Source organism: Martes martes, assembly GCF_963455335.1.
Source record: "Martes martes genome assembly, chromosome: 5".
In the NCBI taxonomy this organism is placed as follows: Eukaryota; Metazoa; Chordata; class Mammalia; order Carnivora; family Mustelidae; genus Martes; species Martes martes.
In genome coordinates this window covers 8,113,543-8,131,229 of record NC_137892.1, presented here as the reverse complement: position 1 = coordinate 8,131,229, position 17,687 = coordinate 8,113,543, and the positions used below count along the sequence as shown (strand labels likewise).

The window sequence follows — 17,687 nt, the reverse complement described above, 5'->3', positions numbered from 1 at the left end:
ACCCGGAGAGATCCTCTTTGCCACCTGTGGGCCAGACCCTGTGTGCAGAGCAGTGCAGAAACCCGGAACTCTTTCCCTCAACCTCCTTTGATTGAAGTCCCATCCTGCTGCTCTGGGGAGCGGTGGTCAGGGAATGTCTTGGCTGCTGCATTCCTGGTGCCTTTGTTCCTGATGTGACCTGCCACCTGACGGGCTCTAAGCCCTGGTGGATACTGGCAGCCATCAGAGGGGGTGCAGCTGTGCGAAGCAGGGCTCCTGGCCCAGTGCAGCTCCAAAAGCGAGGGGGCAGCACCTACCCCACAAGGCCAGCTGGGGCAGTTCTGGCTGGGGAGCCACCAGGTTAACAACGAAGCGGCAGGATAGGGTTAGGAAGCAGGAGGTAGCAGGCTCCAACTCCCGGGTCTGTGAGGACTGGTCGCCTTGGATGGGAGGTACCATATTTCTGGTATTGGAGGGCTGCCTTTCTTCCAGACTTCACAGGCATGAGACGTTGACAGAAAGGGACCCATCATGACAATGAAGTGAATGTCTCTGTAGGGTGCACTTGTTGCCAGCCCGAGAGGGAGCGCTGAAATCCTTGCTCAGCACCTCCCCAACATAAGACACCATGTGGCAGGAAGTGAAGGTGGCTGCAGACACCACAGGGCCCTCTGCAGGGCAGGAACATGGACCCCTGCCAACTCTGTGATGGCTGTGAGGTCGAGCTCCAGACGCCAGGTAGGCCGACTCTGGGAGGGTCCAGATAGCATCCCTGGACATTGGGCCCCAGAATGGACTAGATCCATTACCCCCAGGCATCACAGAAGCCAACACTCAGGACTTGGAAGAACATGTATTCTAGCCTGTCCTGCTGTGACAGCCGGGCTCTGCCAGGTGTCAGTCCAGCCTCTGCCGGCATGCCTCCGGTGACAGGAGGCTCACCAACTGACAAGGTAGCCCCTTCTAGGTGGGGCAACCCAGACTGGAAGAAGCCGTCCCTGGGCTGCAGCCTGCCCTGTGAGCACCATAGGACTGCTCTCTGACCGAGCAAGCCTGGGGCAGACGCCAGCTGCCCCCCTTCCCACCCTGGCCATCGTTAGTCTGGGCGCAGCTGCAACCCTGGACTCGGGTGAGTGGAGGCCTGAGGTGTTCTGCAGCTAGGTCTCCACCCCTCACCCAGGAACACATCTCCCCTCAGTGATACCCATCCCAGGACCGCAGACACCACCCCAGTCCAGGCTAGGGAGGCAGAGCCATGGCACTCTGCTTTTTTCCATGAATAACCCAACCCAGTGTGGAGGTACCAGGCTCCTGACATCACTCCCTCTCCTGGGAGCCAAACAGGGACCCAGCAGCTGGTGCTCTGCTCTCAGCACGCCTCCCACAGAGCCATCCTCCCCCACATTCCTGATGCCTATGACGATGCCTGGCTGGCCACTGCCCCACAGCCTGCTGGGCAAGGCCTGGCCGTTCGACATACTCACTACAGCCCAGGAATGGTAAGGCAGACGCAGGCCTCCCCCACCCCCAGGGCTGCCCTCCAGCCTTGCTGCAGCTTTGGCCTCAAGGCTCGCCTCATGCTGTCCCAGTAGAGGGCTGGGAACCAGCCCTTGCCCCAGGGTCTCTGCATCCCCATCTCTCCCACCCAGACTCCTCCTCGGCCCTTACCACCCTTTCTCCAGGAAACGCACCCTGATTGGAAAGGCTGGCAACCAACCTGGCGCCACAGTAGCACTTACCTTCCACAGTGGCGAGCTGCTCCCTGCGAAGCTGCTCCCGGGCCCGCACAGCAGGGCTCTGCATGCACAGCTCCACCCCGCCCCTCGCAGAGCCCAGCCGGTTCACCAACTGCAGGACGGATGGCAGGAGCCTGCTTAGAGCCAGTGACGCCCTTGGGACCGCCGGGGCCATCTCTAACATAGGGGAGGCCCTCCCTGGCTGTGTCCCAGAGCCACAGAGCCTGCCACAGAGAAAGGGTTCCCACGCAGACCTAGCACTGCCCAGGGGTTTCCTAGGTGGTGGGGACACTATCTGTACTGCTCGGTGTGGGGGTCGTGTGGGCCCTGAGCACTGGAAACAGAACCAAGTCTTTACCTAGAGCTAACATACTCAAACCACGTGTGTGGCTAGCGGTCACCGAATTAGACCATGTGAATCCAGAGCTAACTCTGGTCTGTGTGCCTCCCCAGGAGCTGCGATGGGCACAGCCCCCACCTGGTCCCACCAAGGCTGCCAGCAGCAGCCACACAGAGGAGGTTGACAGCCAGAAGAGCCACAGCCTGCACACACCTTCCACAGAATACCACTGGCCCTGCAGGTGGACAGGTGGGTTTGGGAGGGAAGATGTCACCCAGAGCTCCCACCCAGGTCCCTGTCCTTGCCATGGACACTGGGTGATGGGCTGGGGGTCCCAACCTCATTAGGGGATATTGGGTGATGGTGGGTCTGCGATTCCCTCCCTCATCAGGGATACTGAGTGATCCCAGATCTGGGGTCCTCTCCCTCATTGGGGACACTATGTGATGGTAGGTCTGGGGTCTCTTCCTTCATTGGAGACACTGAGTGATGGTAGTTCTGGGGTCCCTTCCTCATCGGGGACCCCGGGTGATGGTGGGTCTGGGGTCCCCTCACTCATTGGGGACACTGGGTGATGTAGGTTTGAAGACCCTTCCTCGTTGGGAAGACTGAGTGATGGTAGGTCTGGGGTCCCTCCTTTATCAGGGAGTCTGGGTGATGGTAGGTCTGGGGTCCCTCCTTTATCAGGGAGTCTGGGTGATGATAGGTCCGGAGTCCCTTCCTCATCGTGTACACCGGGTGATGGTGGGTCCGGGGTCCCCTCCCACATCAGGGATATCAGATGATGGTAGGTCTTGGGTCCTTCCCTCATTGGGGACACTGGGTGATGGTGGGCCTGGGGTCCCCCCCCATTGGGGACATGGGGTGGTGGGTCTGGGGTCCCTCCTTCATTGGAGACACTGGGTGATCACAGGTCTGGGGTCCCTCCCTCATCAGGGACATTGGGTGACAATGGGCCAGGAGTCACCTCCCTCATCATGGTGCAGGGACCCTGGGTGACCGTGGGCCCTGAGGTAAGTCCCCTGTGTCTGCCCACCTCACCTCACACTCGTAATGGCCCAGGTCATCCTTGCTGGCCGCCAGGATCTCCAGCACCAGCAGACCACTTCGGGGCTCACTCAGGGTTCGGTACTTGCTGCTGGGCGTCAGCAGGGCCCCGTCCTTGTACCACCTGCAGCCATCCCCAGGGAGTGAGAAGAGCCTCCCCACCTTCTTCCACTCAAGACCCTCCTCTCGCCCACCCTGCAGGACCAGGCTTCCATCCAGAGCCCACACGCTCCGGATGCCACCATCCCCCAACCTTCAGAGGGGGCTGCCCTCCCTGGGGCAGGAGCCATGTTCAGAATCTGCCCAAGCCCACACAGTGAGCACACTGCCTACCTCCCCTCCTGCACCCCAGGTGCAAGCTGCCCAGCCCACCTGATCTGAGGCTGTGGGGCGCCTTCGACGGTGCAGGTGACCTGCACGTCCTCTCCCTCCACAAAAGGAATGGCCCGGACCTTCTTCACGAACCGTGGGGGTACTGTGGTGCCACAGAGCAAGCCAAGGGAAAGAGATACAGAGAGACCCCATGACAGACCAGGACCCTAGCCCCACCCGCAGGCCTGCACCCCCCATGGGCCACCGAGGCGGAGTGGAGTCCGGATGCTGTCTCCTCCAGCCTCCCTCCTGGGGCGGGCTCACCTTGCACCAGGATTTTGCCCAGCGTGCTAGCATTGCCGGCAGCGCTGGCCGCAAAGCACATGTACTGGCCCGAATCCATGCTGGTCAGGTTGTCCAGGATGAGGGCACAGGAGCCGTCGGGGTCTTCGATGAGGATGTGGTGTGGATCCACCTCCACTGGCTTCCCATCTGCAAAGGAAGGCAGCGCCATCACGGAAGGGACCCTGCCGGGGACAGGAGGCTGGCCTGCCTGGGGGTCACAGTCATGGGGCAGTGCTGGGGGGCACCCCCAGACCTCAGACCCCTGGTGGGGAGCCCGGCTGGCCACACTGATCCAGAGCCCCATCCCCTTCCCCAGACCTCTGCCCACCGTGTGGCCGCAGAAAGTAGGCTCACAGCTGGAGGCGGGGTCCAGGCAAGGGGACCAGACACCACAGAGGACACACAGACCCTCGGTCAGCTGGCCACTGCAGACACACTCAGATACTGCTCGTGTCCCTCACCACCACCCCATCAAACATCTCCGGCCATATAACGGTTCTCTCCTGGGTGGTGGGCAGGCAGACGAGCGTCTTCCCTGGGAAGAACCCTGTCCTCCACAGACAGCTAGACTTCACAGGTGGACACCTCCCCACAGCCCTGTCTGCACCAAATGCGGCTGCTCCATTACAATGGTCCCCAAGCCATGTCCCGACTCACAGAACCCTTGGCGTGCACTTTCTTTCAAGGGACCCCATTTCAGGAGAGCGTGAGCAGGCGTGCTGGCAGTCCCATGGAAGCCCAGCACCTCCTGAAACCCGTGGTTCCTCTCCTGTGGGGCAACCCACCGCCTGCAGGGGACACCTCAACCCGAACATGTGGACAGGGGCGTGCTGCTTTCTCTGCGACCAACCCTGCAACCCCGAGGTCTTGTGTTTTCTGTCTGCCTCTGGCTGGCTCTTGGATTTGTAAGCAGGGAAACACTTCAGTGACGAGGAAGGGACACCACCGGGGACATGGTATTCCAGGGAAAAAGGAGGTGAATAAGCAGAACGCCCCGTGGGCCAAGTAACAGGACATGCGCGGTCCCTGGGACTCAGTGACAGACTCGCTGACCACACCGCGGGGTCCGCTGGGCAGTAAAGCCCACTTCCCGTTGCTGCCCGTGGATGGAGGGAGTGTGGCAGGTGGCTGCGGTCTGGGTCCCAAGAAGTGGGCTCAAGGACAGATTTGTGGACGGTGCCCTGGTGGACACGCTCTCTCCTCAGAGCACACCCAAGGTTGGCTGGCTTCCTGACAAATCCCAGAGCCCATGCTGGGTGAAAACAGAGAGCTGTCCCCAGCACCTGGGGAAAACAGAGAGCTGTCACCCAGCACCTGGGTGAAAGGCCAGGCACCAATAGCAAGGGAAGGATTCCTTCGGATGCCTGGAAACCCCAGAGAGAGGCTCTGGGCCAGCAGACACCCATCCAATGGGTCACCACCTTGCAGGGGAACCCTAGAAAGAGGCTATGGACCACAAGACATCCACCCAACAGGTCACCATCTTGTGTGGGAAACCCCAGAGAGACAGTCTGGGCCAGGAGACACCCCATCCAACAGGCCACCTCTGGGCCACCAGACATCCATCCAATGGGTCACCACCACCTTGCATGGGAACCCCAGAGAGAGGCTCTGGGCCACCAGATGCCCATTCAGCAGGTCACCACCTTGCATGGGAACCCCTGAAAGAGGCTCTGGGCCACCAGACGTCCCATTCAGTAGGTCACCACCTTGCATGGGAACCCCAGAGAGAAGCTCTGGGCCAGCAGATGCCCATTCAATGAGTCACCTTGCATGGGAACCCCAGAGAGAGGCTCTGGGCCAGCAGACACCCCATCCAATGGGTCACCACCTTGCATGGGAATCCGCAACTAACCAAGGGGCACAGAGCCTTAGACAGTGATGTGATGTTGCTAACAAGTCCACATCCCTGAAGGGGACATCGTATCCCAGAGACGTTCCTGCTGCCCAGAGTGGGGCTCTGTTGAGTTCTGAACACAGAACGTTACTGAGCTGCAGAAGTGCCTTCCCTCTTCCCTTCCCACTCCTCCACCAGCCTGACCTCTGCTACGGAAGGGATAAGTGACCACAGGTGGGCCTCAGGCAGGGGAGCTCAGATTTTCCCAGCTCTGCAGGAGGCCGACACCTGCATCCACACATGGGATGCAAGCAAGGTTCCAGGGAGCAGAGAAGGGTATGTCACCTTGGGGCCACATCCGGGGACCATGGCTGTGGCTCCCACCTCTGCAGTCTGAGGTCTGCTGTTTGGGGTTCTGTGGCTGGAACGTGGGAGGGGACATTCCAGGTGGGGACGCACCAGATGCAGAGGTGGCATGACCACCAGAGAGAGCAGGTGACAAACATCACTGCTCCTGTGGCTCCCACTGGTGTAGACAGGCTGGCTGTCATGGGATCCACTAAGCAGAGCCATGCCTCCGCCAGGAGCACAGGGATGTCTGCTTTTTCAACCCTCGGTCGTGCAGGCACCATGACCTCTCCACATCCTCTCCATGCCAGACGGCCAGTCCTCTCGGGAGGGTCAGGATGTGATCCTCTGCTGCCAACATTCAAACCGTCCACCCAGGTGATGATGGTTTGCTGGCCGGCAAGTCAGACCCCACGCTGGGTCCCTCAGTTACAATAACCAACCTCTGCCTCTTGGGCCTGACACCCGAAGTGCACGCACACCTCCAGACCTCATGTACTGGGACACAGCCCCCCTCTGAGTCCGGGTCATTCCACGTTGCTGAGACCCAGGGTGCACACTGACCAGAGCAGCGTCTGGGACACACAGACAGGAGCTGGGTCCCGGCCCCGAGGGCAGGTCAGGGCCACCAGCATGGCCCTGTGGGCTCTGTGCTTCCCGGCGAGGGTCCCCCCGGGCCCAGCGGCCTCACTCAGGCCGCTGCGGCTGGCCACTCGGTTTGCTCTCCCACGGGCTGGGGACAGGCGCACTGAAGGTCCATGGCAGCAAAGTGACGTCGCTGCTTGGTCCTTCCTGGGCCAGCAGGGCTCCTGCATGGCACCGGAGACCACAGGGACACCCTGAGTCTAGGGTGGAGCCCCAGCACATGGAGCGTGCCCTCATCCTGCCAGATCTGAGGCTCTGGGGGCTCCCTGTGGGGTCTCCCGCCATGACGCGGCTTCAGGCCATGGCAGCTGTGGCTGTGGGAGCTGCTGCCCCGTGACAGCGTGTGTCGGCGTCTGCTGACCCTCGCCTCTGCCTGCCCACCCCTCAGGAGAGCAGCTTGGTCACCAGACACCCAGCTGTCCCCACAACAAGTCCTCCCCTCCAGGGTGTTCCCAGCATTAAAGGGGCAGAGGACCACCCAACTCTCACCCTGCTGGCCACCTCGGGGTAACGTGTGTCCTCCTTTCCCCTCGGACACAGACGTGGCCTGGCCAGCACGCATTCCTCAGGGCAGCCTGGTCAGAAGCAGGGAGTCCCAGGGGCCCGTTCTGCTTCCGGGAAACTTCCTGAACTACCTCGTCCCTCTGAACTGGCCATCCCAGGCACAGGTCTGGCCATGGGGGGATCGCAGGATGGGAAGTTGCACCCCCAGGTTCTGTGCGGAGGAGGAGACCCCAGAACATGGGGGCAGCAGGGGCTCCCTCCAGAAGACGACCCCAGGGCAGAGAAAGGGGATCTCCGGCCTGTGGCTCTGACCCTGGGACCCAGGGGAGGCCCAGCAGCACCCCAGGTGTCCTCAGCAGCCCTGCCCTTGACCAGGAAGGACAGACAAAGGCCCACAAGGCCTGACCTTCTCGGGATGGCTCCTTCAAGACCAGGACTTGACTTGGGTCTTTGGGCTGCAGTGGACACTTGGAGGTCTACCTACCAGTCCCGCCCAGGCCAGGTGACTCCCAGTAAGAGTGTCCTGGTTTACCTGGGGCCTTGGACCCCATCAGCCGTGAGGCAGGGCTGGGGCTTAGGACCACGTGGCAGGAGTTTGACCCCTGCAGGGGCTCTGAGAGTCGAGAGCTGTGCCTGCGTGAGTGACCCCCCAGCAGACACCCTGGACACAAGGCTCGGACGTGTGTACCCCGGGGGACTAGACTGCACTGCCTGCATCCATGCGGGAGAGAGATGTGGTCTGCGTGACTCCACCAGGAGGCGGGGGCCCCGCTGGACACCCCGCTGGACCCCTCCCCAGGAGCTCTTCCCACCCCTGCAACAAGCCAGACCCTGAGTGGACACTCTGCTGAGTTCTGTGAGTCCTTCAGTGATTCATGGACCCCAAAGCCAGTCATGGGACCCCCAAACCAGGTGTCAGAACTGGGGGTGGTCCCGGGGACCCCGGATGGCGGCTGGTGTCAGAACTGGGACCCCTACACATTGTGGCTCCCGTCATGCCCAGAGCCACACCTGAGACCCCACCCCAGGGCCAGCCTCCGAGTCTACCCTGCCCTCTCCTGGCCGCCTGCCTGCCCCCGTAGGGCTCTCGCGTGTTGGCCAGAGAGCAGCTGCCCTTGCGTCTGCCTCATTTCCCTGGCCGGCCACAGCACCTCCCCACTTGCTGCCACACATCTGTCCACCAGTTTACCATCAGTCTCCCCCCTATCTGGACAGCACCCTTGGGCAAGGCCTAGTTGCCTCTGCATCCCTGGTACCTGGAGCAGGGTGCTAGCCCTCCGTGCAAACTTGTCAAATGAGACAGCTAAGGAGCGAGATCCGGGGTGAACGGGGTCACCACATCTGAATCACGGGGTGCAGCCTCTGCTCTGTCCCACCTCGTGTACCTGTGCTGTCAGCCAGGCTGGCTGAGTCCGCGGTGAGCCCCTGCAACAGGACGCCCGTCCCTCACCCCTGCCCCCCCCACTCCCAACCAGGCCCACCCCTCTGGCCAGCTTTTACTCGTGCAACGTCCACATCCCTCAGGCTGCAGGGTCCTACCTTTGTACCAGCTGACGATAGGCTTGGGGGTGCCCGTCACACGGCACGCCAGCTTCACTGTCTCACCGAGCTCTGCTGTGCAGTCCGCCAGCTCCTCCTCGAAATCTGGGGGGTCTGGATGCACACGCACACACACACACACACACACACACACTGACTCTGAGCTCTTGGTACATGGGACAGCAGAGGCCCCAGGTCCTTGGTCCGTCCCTGGACTCATGAGAAGCCGCAGGGTCCAAACCTGTGGTTGCTACGGACACGCCCCTTGTGACCACCCATCCAGGTGGCGCTTCCCGACTCTAACAGTCTGGGCACCTGTCCTGTGCTGGGGGCCCCTGTGTGAACCTTGAGGCTGCCCTGCACTGAGGTCGGGTTCAGCCCAGCACCCCAGCTCAGGCTGCTGAGAGGCTGAGCAAACCGCGCTCCAGACAGAGCCTCTCCCTCCTGCCTCCCAGGACCGGGCAGGGTGCTGAGGCTCAGGGGCAGAAGACTGGGCCCTCCGGGCCTTCCCAGCGTGGGGCACTCACGCCACACGGGAAGGGCCAGGCGCTGCTGGATGCCACAGATCTCCTTCACCCACGAGTTCTTGGTGATGACCGTGCGCGCCTGCAGCAGGTACTTGCGCACCGAGTCCTCCCGCTCGTGCCAGATCTCGAAGGCACGGTCGTCACCCTCCACCTGGTCGTTCACGTCGACGCTGCTCAGCTGCGGGTCGGAGGATGCAGGCTGAGTGTCTGGAGGAACGCAGGCCTCTGCGCCTGCCCCCGCCCCACGCTGGGCCCCGCCCCCCCCCCAGTCCTCCCTGCCCCACCACCCCCAGCCCACCTTCATCATGTTCCGGAAGACGTAGCTGAAAGTGTCGGTGCGGGAATCCCTTCTGGGCTTGCAGACCACCAGGTGGTGGCGGAACAGGAAGACGTGGCGGTGGTGTCCCTTCCAGGGCATCCGCGCGCCCGGTGCCCCCTCCCATACGATGAAGTGGCCCTGCGGGAGCCCGACATCAGTCCCCAGCCCACGCAGCCAGCCCAGAACCCGCGCCCACAGTTAGCCCGGAGCCCCCGCATTCAGCCCAGGGACACCCCCCTTCCACAGCCAGCCCAGAACACGCCCCCAAGGGCAGCCCGGAGCCCCCCGCATTCAGCCCAGGGACACCCCCCCCCACGCCCCCGCCACAGCCAGCCCAGAACACGCCCCCAAGGGCAGCCCGGAGCCCCCCGCATTCAGCCCAGAGACACCCCCCCCACGCCCCCGCCACAGCCAGCCCAGAACACGCCCCCAAGGGCAGCCCGGAGCCCCCCGCATTCAGCCCAGAGACACCCCCCCAACAACCCAGAACACGCCCCCCCAGTCAGCCAGGAGCCCCCGCACTCGGCCCCTGCTTGCGGCCCTGCCCAAACCCTCGCTGCTCCCCCGCACGCTGCACCCCGCATCGCAGCATCCCGGACCTGGCGGATGGGCTCGCCCAGTGCCTCCAGGGTGCCCGGGTAGTTCTCGATGAGCGACACGTGCAGCTGGTTCTCCGCGCGCTGCGGCAGGGCGGACACCACGGCGTAGGCCTGCTCCAGAAGCGCGCAGTTCTGCCTGTTCCTCGCCTTGTTGCGGATCAGCTCCTGGGGGACACGGCGTCAGGCCTCTGCCCGGCGGCCCTGCAACCAGGCCTGGGGCAGGGCTGGGCAGCGCACCCCTACCTTGAGCAGGGCCTGGTACTGCTGGACCCGCTCCACCGGCTGCTCCAGGAAGTGCTGCAGGGGCGGTGGGGGCGGCTGCGACGGGTCTGCGGCAGACAGCACCTCCTCTGTGTACTTCTGTGGGGGCCCCCCCGCGGGGCGCGGTGGGGGCGGGGCAGTGTCAGCAGAGCCAGAGACGTGGGGGGCTGGGGCAGCGGGGTGCACACGGGTGCCTGCCTCCTCCCCGGCCGGCCGCACCCCTGCCCCACTGCACGTGTACACACACACACTGTCCCTTCTCCCTGGCCAGCTCCACCCCTGCACAGCTGCCCGTGCACACACACGCACACTCACTGCCCCCCCTCCCCGGCCGGCCGCACCCCTGCCCCACTATGCCACCAACTGAAGGTGAGCACGGGGCTCCAGGGGCTATACTTTGCTCAGGAAGCTGTGGGGCCAGGGCTGGGGGGCACCTTGTAGAACTCCTGCACAGCCGTGCCCACCACTGCTGACTCGGCCTGCACGCGGCCCACCAGGAACTCCAGGTACTTCTCAAAGGCGGCCTGGTTCTTGATGAAGCACATGGCCACGTCGTCATCTGTGTCACAGCTCTGCAGCTCCCGCTGGAAGCTACAGCAGAGAGCACAATGGTCGGGGGAGAGCGAGGCCTCAGGTCTGGGAGGAAACAGGCTACCACCCAGGGCTGGGGTGTGTGGTTGCTTGGGAGTGAGTGCACTGGGCTGTGGGGGCCACGGGTGTGGTGGTGAGGGCGTCTGTGTGCATGAGCATCTGTGCGAATGCACGCAGCAAAGGGTGTGTTCATGCAACCTTGCCTATGTGCTGCACGTGTCACGTACACATGTGCCTATACGTGGCCACACGTGGAGGCATGGGCCTGTGGATGCAGGCGTGCATGTGAGCAGGTGTGCGCGTGTGGCTGGCATGAGGGTCCGCCTGCCCACCCACCTGCTGTGGAAGAGGCTGATGTCCTGCACGTTGCGGAAGATGACCGCCTTCTGGCTGGCCACGGCCGCGGGCACGTGCGGGCAGCGGTCCAGGTGCTGGATGTGGTGCTTCTGCAGGAACTGCAGCTCGCCCACAAAGGCCTGCTCGGAGCTCAGCAGCTCCTGGATGATAGAGCTGGGCGGGGACAAGGGAAGAGAAAGGCAAAGGCTTGTCCCAGAGTCCGCGCAGCCCACCACCCACGGTCCGAGCAAGCCTGGCAAAGTGGTGGAGGGAGGCAGCCCCACGTCTGTCCCGCCACTGCCACCACAAAGCTGCTCATGCCCCACCTGCCAGCCCCTCACCTCAGCCTTGTCTTGTATTCATCTTCAGACACGGCCTCCCCTGGGAACTCGGGGGCCTCACTGGGCCCCCACTCGGGCGACAGCTGCTGAGGAAAAGGGGGACAGTGGCAGATGGCCTCGGCTCTGGCCCTGCCCTATGGGAGTCAGGCTCCTGGCCTCACGGGGACGACACGCCCAGGGCCCCCGCCCAGCCATCCAGTACCTTGAGCCGCTTGTCTAGGTAGGCAGGGGACACCCAGCCTTGCCGTGAGGGGCTGGACTTGGTGGGCTTGGTGCGCACAAGCCAGCGCAGGGGGTGGGCCGAGTCCAGCACCTCCACGTACTGGCCCTCCCGCAGGGAGATGGCGTCCGGCTCGGCCCCCAGGGGCAGGTAGTCAGCCGTGACCACATAGATATCGAAGATCTGGGGGCAAGATGCTGAGTCAGATCTGGGTGGGAGCCAGCCTGATATCCTGAGACCTCAGCAGGCCCCAAAGACCCTAGAGGGGCGGGGGACCCGGGCAGGAGCTAGCCTGGCCCCCCGAGGCCCGAGAAGCCCCCAAAGACCCCAGAGGGGTGGGGGACCCGGGCAGGAGCCGACCTGACCTCCTGAGGCCCCAGCAGCCCCCAAAGACCCCAGAGCGGTGGGGGACCCGGGCAGGAGCCGGCCTGACCTCCTGAGGCCCCAGCAGCCCCCAAAGACCCCAGAGCGGTGGGGGACCCGGGCAGGAGCCGGCCTGACCTCCTGAGGCCCCAGCAGCCCCCAAAGACCCCAGAGGGGTGGGGGACCCGGGCAGGAGCCGGCCTGACCTCCTGAGGCCCCAGCAGCCCCCAAAGACCCCAGAGCGGTGGGGGACCCGGGCAGGAGCCGGCCTGACCTCCTGAGGCCCCAGCAGCCCCCAAAGACCCCAGAGGGGTGGGGGACCCAGGTGGGCGTCAGCCAGGCCTCCTGAGGCTACAGGGTGCCCACCATTAATTTCGGCGAGAAGCCATCCTGAGGCTCCGTACAGTTTCAGAACGGGCTCCGCAACCTCTGCTGATGGGCATCCCGTCGTGAGGTGGCAGAGGGGATGGCCACTGACATGTGTGGCCCCCATCCCACCAGTGCCCTACCCACCCCTGCCAGTCAGAGCACCTCGCCTCGGGAGTCCCCGTCCTCTGACTCTGAGGACGACTCCTGGACACTGGAGGAGGGGCGGGAACGGCCGTGCCGGGGGGATGCGGATGGCGTCTTGGATTCCTCATCACTGTCCCCTCCGGGCACCTGCAGCTTGGCTGGGGGACACAGGGCACATGATCCCCAGGAAGGGCCTGCACCCCCGTCCCCTCCCCACTGGTGCCCCGGGCACGTGAACAAGGCACAGCCCAGTTCCCGGGGCACGGCCAGCAGTGCCCTCACCCTGCGTGATCTTGGCCGACACAATCTCGGTGATCTGGGACGTGAGCTTCTGCAGGAACTCTTCCGTGCCCACCTCAGCCAGGGACAGGTGGCCACGGGCCTCCACCGCCGTGGGCTCTGCTAGGGGCCAGAACCCAGCTCAGCCAGTCGTGTGCCTCGCAGACGTGCCCAGGCCCTATCCCAGGCTCCGGCCTCCGCAGTGCCAAGGACGGCACGGACTTGAGACCGTTACTGCCGGAAGCTTGGGAGGGCCGGGTTAAGGGCTCATGAGGGCTGCCTGGGTGAGTGGGGGTCAGCCAAGAAGTGACCCCAAAGGTGGGCAACCAGCACGCAGAGCACATGAGCCTCCCTTCCTGCCTCTGATGTAGACTCACGACTTCCGTTGAAGTCACAAATCCCCCAGGGTTGGGGAGGCCCTGTGTGGGTGGTGGGACGGGGACAGAAGGACCCTGCTGGGGGGCGGGGGAGAATCCAGGACGGACGAGGTCTCCATGGTGGCAGCCCAGCACCTACCCACCCCTTCCCTTGCCCCGCCCTCACCCAGCCCTCAGTGGCCACCACCTGCGTCCAGGCCCGGCACCCGCAGCTCTGAGCTCTGAGCCCAGGGCCGGCAGGGCCCCCAGATCCACAAGGCTCAGAATCAGGCCCCATGGAGGGTGAGCAGTCATTTCAGGGGCTGTAGAGCTGGGGCTGCCCCCTCCATGCCTCACCCCTGCACTAGGGGCATGTCAGCCCCCACCCTGCTCCCAACCAGCCTGTACCTGTCCTCTGCCCGGCGATATCAGCAGCGAACCCCGCGGTCTCGGTCATCTGTGCAGACACGGCTTGGGCCCTAAAGGGAGCAGGGTCCTGAGAGATTGCCTTCACCGGAGCCCTCCTCTTACAGGGGGACACTGAGGCTCAGAGAGGGCTGCAGTCCGGACGGGATGCCCTGTCCAGGGCCAGTGCTGCTGCTGGCCTGCTCCCCCGCACTCACCCTTGCAGGAAAGTGGAGATGAGGGCCTCCTTCACTCCAGCGTGCTCCTCCGCGGCGCCCGCCTCCTTGGGCACTGTCAGGAGAACAGAGTGAGCCCCCAGGACGACGGCCCACAGCCCTGAGCCAGTGCTGGTTGGGACCCGTCCAGCACGTCCTGGCCCCCAGATGGACACGCTCAGGGCGGCCGGGGGCCTCGGGAGGGCCTCACCCCGCCAAGCAGAGCCTGCAGGACATGGCCTGGCAGTTTGGGGTCTCCCCAGCTCCGGGCGGTGGGGGGGGAGGGGTTGCTGGGTCAGTGACCCCCGTCGACTCACAGCCGGAGACGTGCAGGCTGGCGGAGCAGAGGGCCTGGCCCGCGGCATTGGTGGCGATGCAGGTGTAGGTGCCCTGGTGCTGTCTGCCCACGTCCAGCAGGACCAGACTGTGCTGCTGGGCCGAGCTGGCCACCGTGTAGCCCGACGAGTCCCGGCCGATCCACAGCACGCCCCGCTCGGCCTCTTCCCGCAGCCAATGCACCGTGGGGGCGGGAGAGCCTGGGGGTCAGGCAAGAGCCCATGGGGAAGGGGCTCCTGGAGCTGGGGGGCACCTCAGATCTGCCTGGGGAGGGTTGAGTAGAGGCAGGAGGGGCCTGTTCTGGTCTTCCCGGGTGGGGGTCCTTGGTGGGAGCAGGGAGGGTCCTGCTATGAGCCATCCTGGGTGGGGGCAGGGAGGGGTCTGCTCTGAGCTCCCTGGGTGGGGGTCCCGGGTGGGGGCAGGGAGGGGTCTGCTCTGAGCTCCCTGGGTGGGGGTCCTGGGTGGGGGCAGGGAGCTAGGAGAGCCTTACCTTCCACCTTCACTGAGAAGGTGATGCTGGAACCTTTCTTCACTTTCTTGGAGGTGAATCTTTCCAGGAACCGGGGCGGCACCAGCTGTTGGCCCACATCTGGAGATTCGGCAAACACCGGTGATGACCGCATGTCGAGCCCCGTCCCTGCTGGGGAGCACGGCCTCTAGGGGCCCCTGCTGCAGCCCCAGCCCCAGGTCCCAGCCTCATCCCGCCTGGAGCCTGGGTCTCCGCAGCCTGCCCCCAACCCTCCTCCATCTACAAGGTGGTATCCCTCACGCCCTTGGGCCAACCCACCCACCCACCCTCTGCCCACCCATGGGCTCACCCGATGCAGGCTTCTCTTCGGGATCTTTGGGGCCTGAAAGAGGCAAGAAAGAGGGATCAGGCCTACAGCCCAGGGGGCCTATGTCCCCAGGGGGCCTGTCTCTCCAGGGCCCGTGCACCTGCGAGGGTCGGGGTCCCCATTCCTAGCCACACCTTCCCTGAGACTCAGGCCATGCAGGGAGCACACCCTGAGGCTCCAGAGATCCAGTGTGAGGCCTCCCACCCCACGGCCCCAGGAGTGTGGGGTCGCTCTGCAGTGGACACAAGGTCGCACTGAAGGTCAGAGGGGAGTCTGGGCAGCGCTGGGTCCCTCAGACACCGCTGGCTCAGGTGTGACGTAGAGGCACCTGGAGGTGCTCAGGGCTTTAGAGACAAAGACGTGCAGACCTCTCCTCCCACGGGAACTGCTGGCCTCTTCCTCCGCACTGTCCACAGTGTCCCCACACCTGCCTGGGTCTGCGTCATGGACCGCGTGCCCCCCACCATGCCGGCGCCCGTGGACCGAGGCGGCCCGGGTGTGGACACCCCGTCCCAGGGACCCACCTCGGACCAGCAGCCGTGCAGACGAGTAGGCCGCACCCACAGTGTTGCTGATGTAGGCCGAGTACTGGCCAGCATCCTCGCGGGTGACCGACACGACCTCCAGGGTGTGGAGTGTCTTCCTGTCCGCCATGCGGATGTGCTCAGAAGCCGTCAGGGGCTGCCCGTCTTTGAACCAGTACAGTCGGGGTGCTGGGTAGCCTGCGGGCACGGGGGAGTGGTCAACACCGGCCTCCACCCCGGCGGCACCTGGGATGGCCCAGCCTGCACCTGCCAGCGGTCTGTCTTCCTCACCTTTCACCTTGAGCTGGAACTTAGCCAGGCGTGTGCCGGGGGCCACCTGCAGGTCCTTCAGCTCGTCCACCACCTGGGGCAGCTGGCCCTCCTCTGAGGTCGATTCCATGCCCTCTTGCTCCCGGCTGGCAGGGAGAGCAGAGGAGGTGGGGTGAGGTGGAGCGGGGAGGGGTCCGGCGTCTGGGGTGTCAGGGGCAGTGGGCGAATTCACAGTGCCCCTTGTGTGCTGGACAGACACTGCCGGGGCCTGGTGGAAAGCTCCAGTGTTCAGACTCTGTCGGTCCCAGACGGCACTGCCACCCACTGGGTCTGCCCGCCTGTGCACGGCCCCCTACCTGGACAGGTAGCCCTGGGCGCTGAAGTACGAGGAGGTCTCCGTGGCATCAGCTGCAGTTTCATAGTCTGTGCTGGTCACTAGGAAAGGAAGAGTGGCTGCCGTGAGGCTTGCGCCCCACTTGCGTGGGCACGGCTACACCCTGGGGCCCAGCTACCCAGATCCCTCCCCCAGATCCATCTGTGGAAATCCCAATCCCAACAGGTGGCTGTCAGGAGTGGAGCCTGTGGGAGGTAATCAGGGTTAGAGGGGCTCCTGCAGGGACGCCCCCAGGACCGGAAGGGTGCCCTGAGGAGGAGCGACCCAGGTGAGGACCCTGTGGGAAGACCACATCTGCCACCCAGAAGAGGGTCTCCCTGGCACCCTGAGCCCAGACGCAGGCCTCCAGTGTGGCCTCCAGAGCCCTGAGTAGATGTTCCTGCCACCTGCTCCGCGGTCCTGTTAGAGCTCCTTGGACCCAGATACCCTCCCCCATCCACGTCCTGTCCCTGCACACAGTACAACGTTTGTGACAGGGGAATTTCTAGCAAGAAGCGTGGCCCAGGTTCCCAGCACAGAGCCCCTAAAACCTTTGGAGTTCCCAGTGCTGAGAACCACGAAGGTGTCTTTTGTTACATAAGGAAGTGACTTTGGAAAGCCCCTCAGAGTGGAGGCTGGTGGCCAGGGGACCCAACCCTGGGACCCGAGGGTAGGAAGTGTCCGTTCCACCCCCTTACCTAGGGGGCAGGGAGAGAGCCAGAGGTGGGATCCATCACTCACCACAAACGGCCCAGGACTGAATCCATCGGGCCCACGGAACAAAGCCCCCACAAACCCCACAAGGCGGGGCTTGGGGAGCTCCTGGAGACCACATCGGATATAGGGAGAGGGACGCACTGGAGGGACACACAAGCCTCACGCCCCTGCCGCGAGCATGTCCTACATCGGCTACTTCTGAGTCATGTGTTGTCACAATAAAGGGGTTAATGGAGGAAGGAGTGTTTCCCTGAGCTCTGTGAGCCGCTCAGCACGTGCGTGGAAGCCGTCGAGGGACCGTGGGGATCTCGGGTCTGTCGCAGGGGTCGGAGCGCATGTGGGCCCGAGACTTGCAGTTGGGGTCTGCAGTGCGGTGGTGTGTGGGCCTGAAGCGTGACCGTGTGGGGGATGAGGCAGTCTCCCTCCGCGTGGGCGTGTTGCTGATGGGGGGGGCGGGATCATGACTCCGTTGGTGGGACTGGATGGGGATTCCGCGTGGGTGTGACGCTGACTCTGCAGGAGGGCTTGACGGGGACTCTGACTGGGTGTGATGCTGACTCCGGGGGGGGGTGGTTCATGACGGGGACTCTGCGGGGGGGGGTGACGCTGACTCCGTGGGGAGTGTGACCCTGACTCCCTGGGGCTGTGACCCTGACCCCACGGGGTGTGGGGTG

General features: G+C 64.2%; 1 protein-coding gene across 1 annotated transcript in view; it reads right to left on the bottom strand.

Annotated features, from left to right (window-relative positions):
* Window positions 1–17,687, bottom strand: part of OBSCN (obscurin, cytoskeletal calmodulin and titin-interacting RhoGEF) — a gene marked incomplete at its 5' end in the record, with an annotated part of 113,769 nt that overhangs the window by 5,948 nt on the left and 90,134 nt on the right. The window contains 23 exons of the mRNA XM_080804163.1: window positions 1,719–1,827; window positions 3,097–3,226; window positions 3,475–3,577; window positions 3,739–3,906; window positions 8,633–8,746; window positions 9,160–9,337; window positions 9,458–9,616; window positions 10,078–10,242; window positions 10,321–10,437; window positions 10,773–10,929; window positions 11,266–11,439; window positions 11,607–11,689; window positions 11,809–12,009; window positions 12,721–12,860; window positions 12,985–13,104; window positions 13,746–13,816; window positions 13,961–14,033; window positions 14,275–14,493; window positions 14,784–14,882; window positions 15,112–15,144; window positions 15,654–15,851; window positions 15,945–16,069; window positions 16,280–16,358. Of these exons, the coding sequence (XP_080660289.1) occupies window positions 1,719–1,827; window positions 3,097–3,226; window positions 3,475–3,577; window positions 3,739–3,906; window positions 8,633–8,746; window positions 9,160–9,337; window positions 9,458–9,616; window positions 10,078–10,242; window positions 10,321–10,437; window positions 10,773–10,929; window positions 11,266–11,439; window positions 11,607–11,689; window positions 11,809–12,009; window positions 12,721–12,860; window positions 12,985–13,104; window positions 13,746–13,816; window positions 13,961–14,033; window positions 14,275–14,493; window positions 14,784–14,882; window positions 15,112–15,144; window positions 15,654–15,851; window positions 15,945–16,069; window positions 16,280–16,358 (3,015 nt within the window). The remainder of the gene's footprint in view (window positions 1–1,718; window positions 1,828–3,096; window positions 3,227–3,474; window positions 3,578–3,738; window positions 3,907–8,632; window positions 8,747–9,159; window positions 9,338–9,457; window positions 9,617–10,077; window positions 10,243–10,320; window positions 10,438–10,772; window positions 10,930–11,265; window positions 11,440–11,606; window positions 11,690–11,808; window positions 12,010–12,720; window positions 12,861–12,984; window positions 13,105–13,745; window positions 13,817–13,960; window positions 14,034–14,274; window positions 14,494–14,783; window positions 14,883–15,111; window positions 15,145–15,653; window positions 15,852–15,944; window positions 16,070–16,279; window positions 16,359–17,687) is intronic.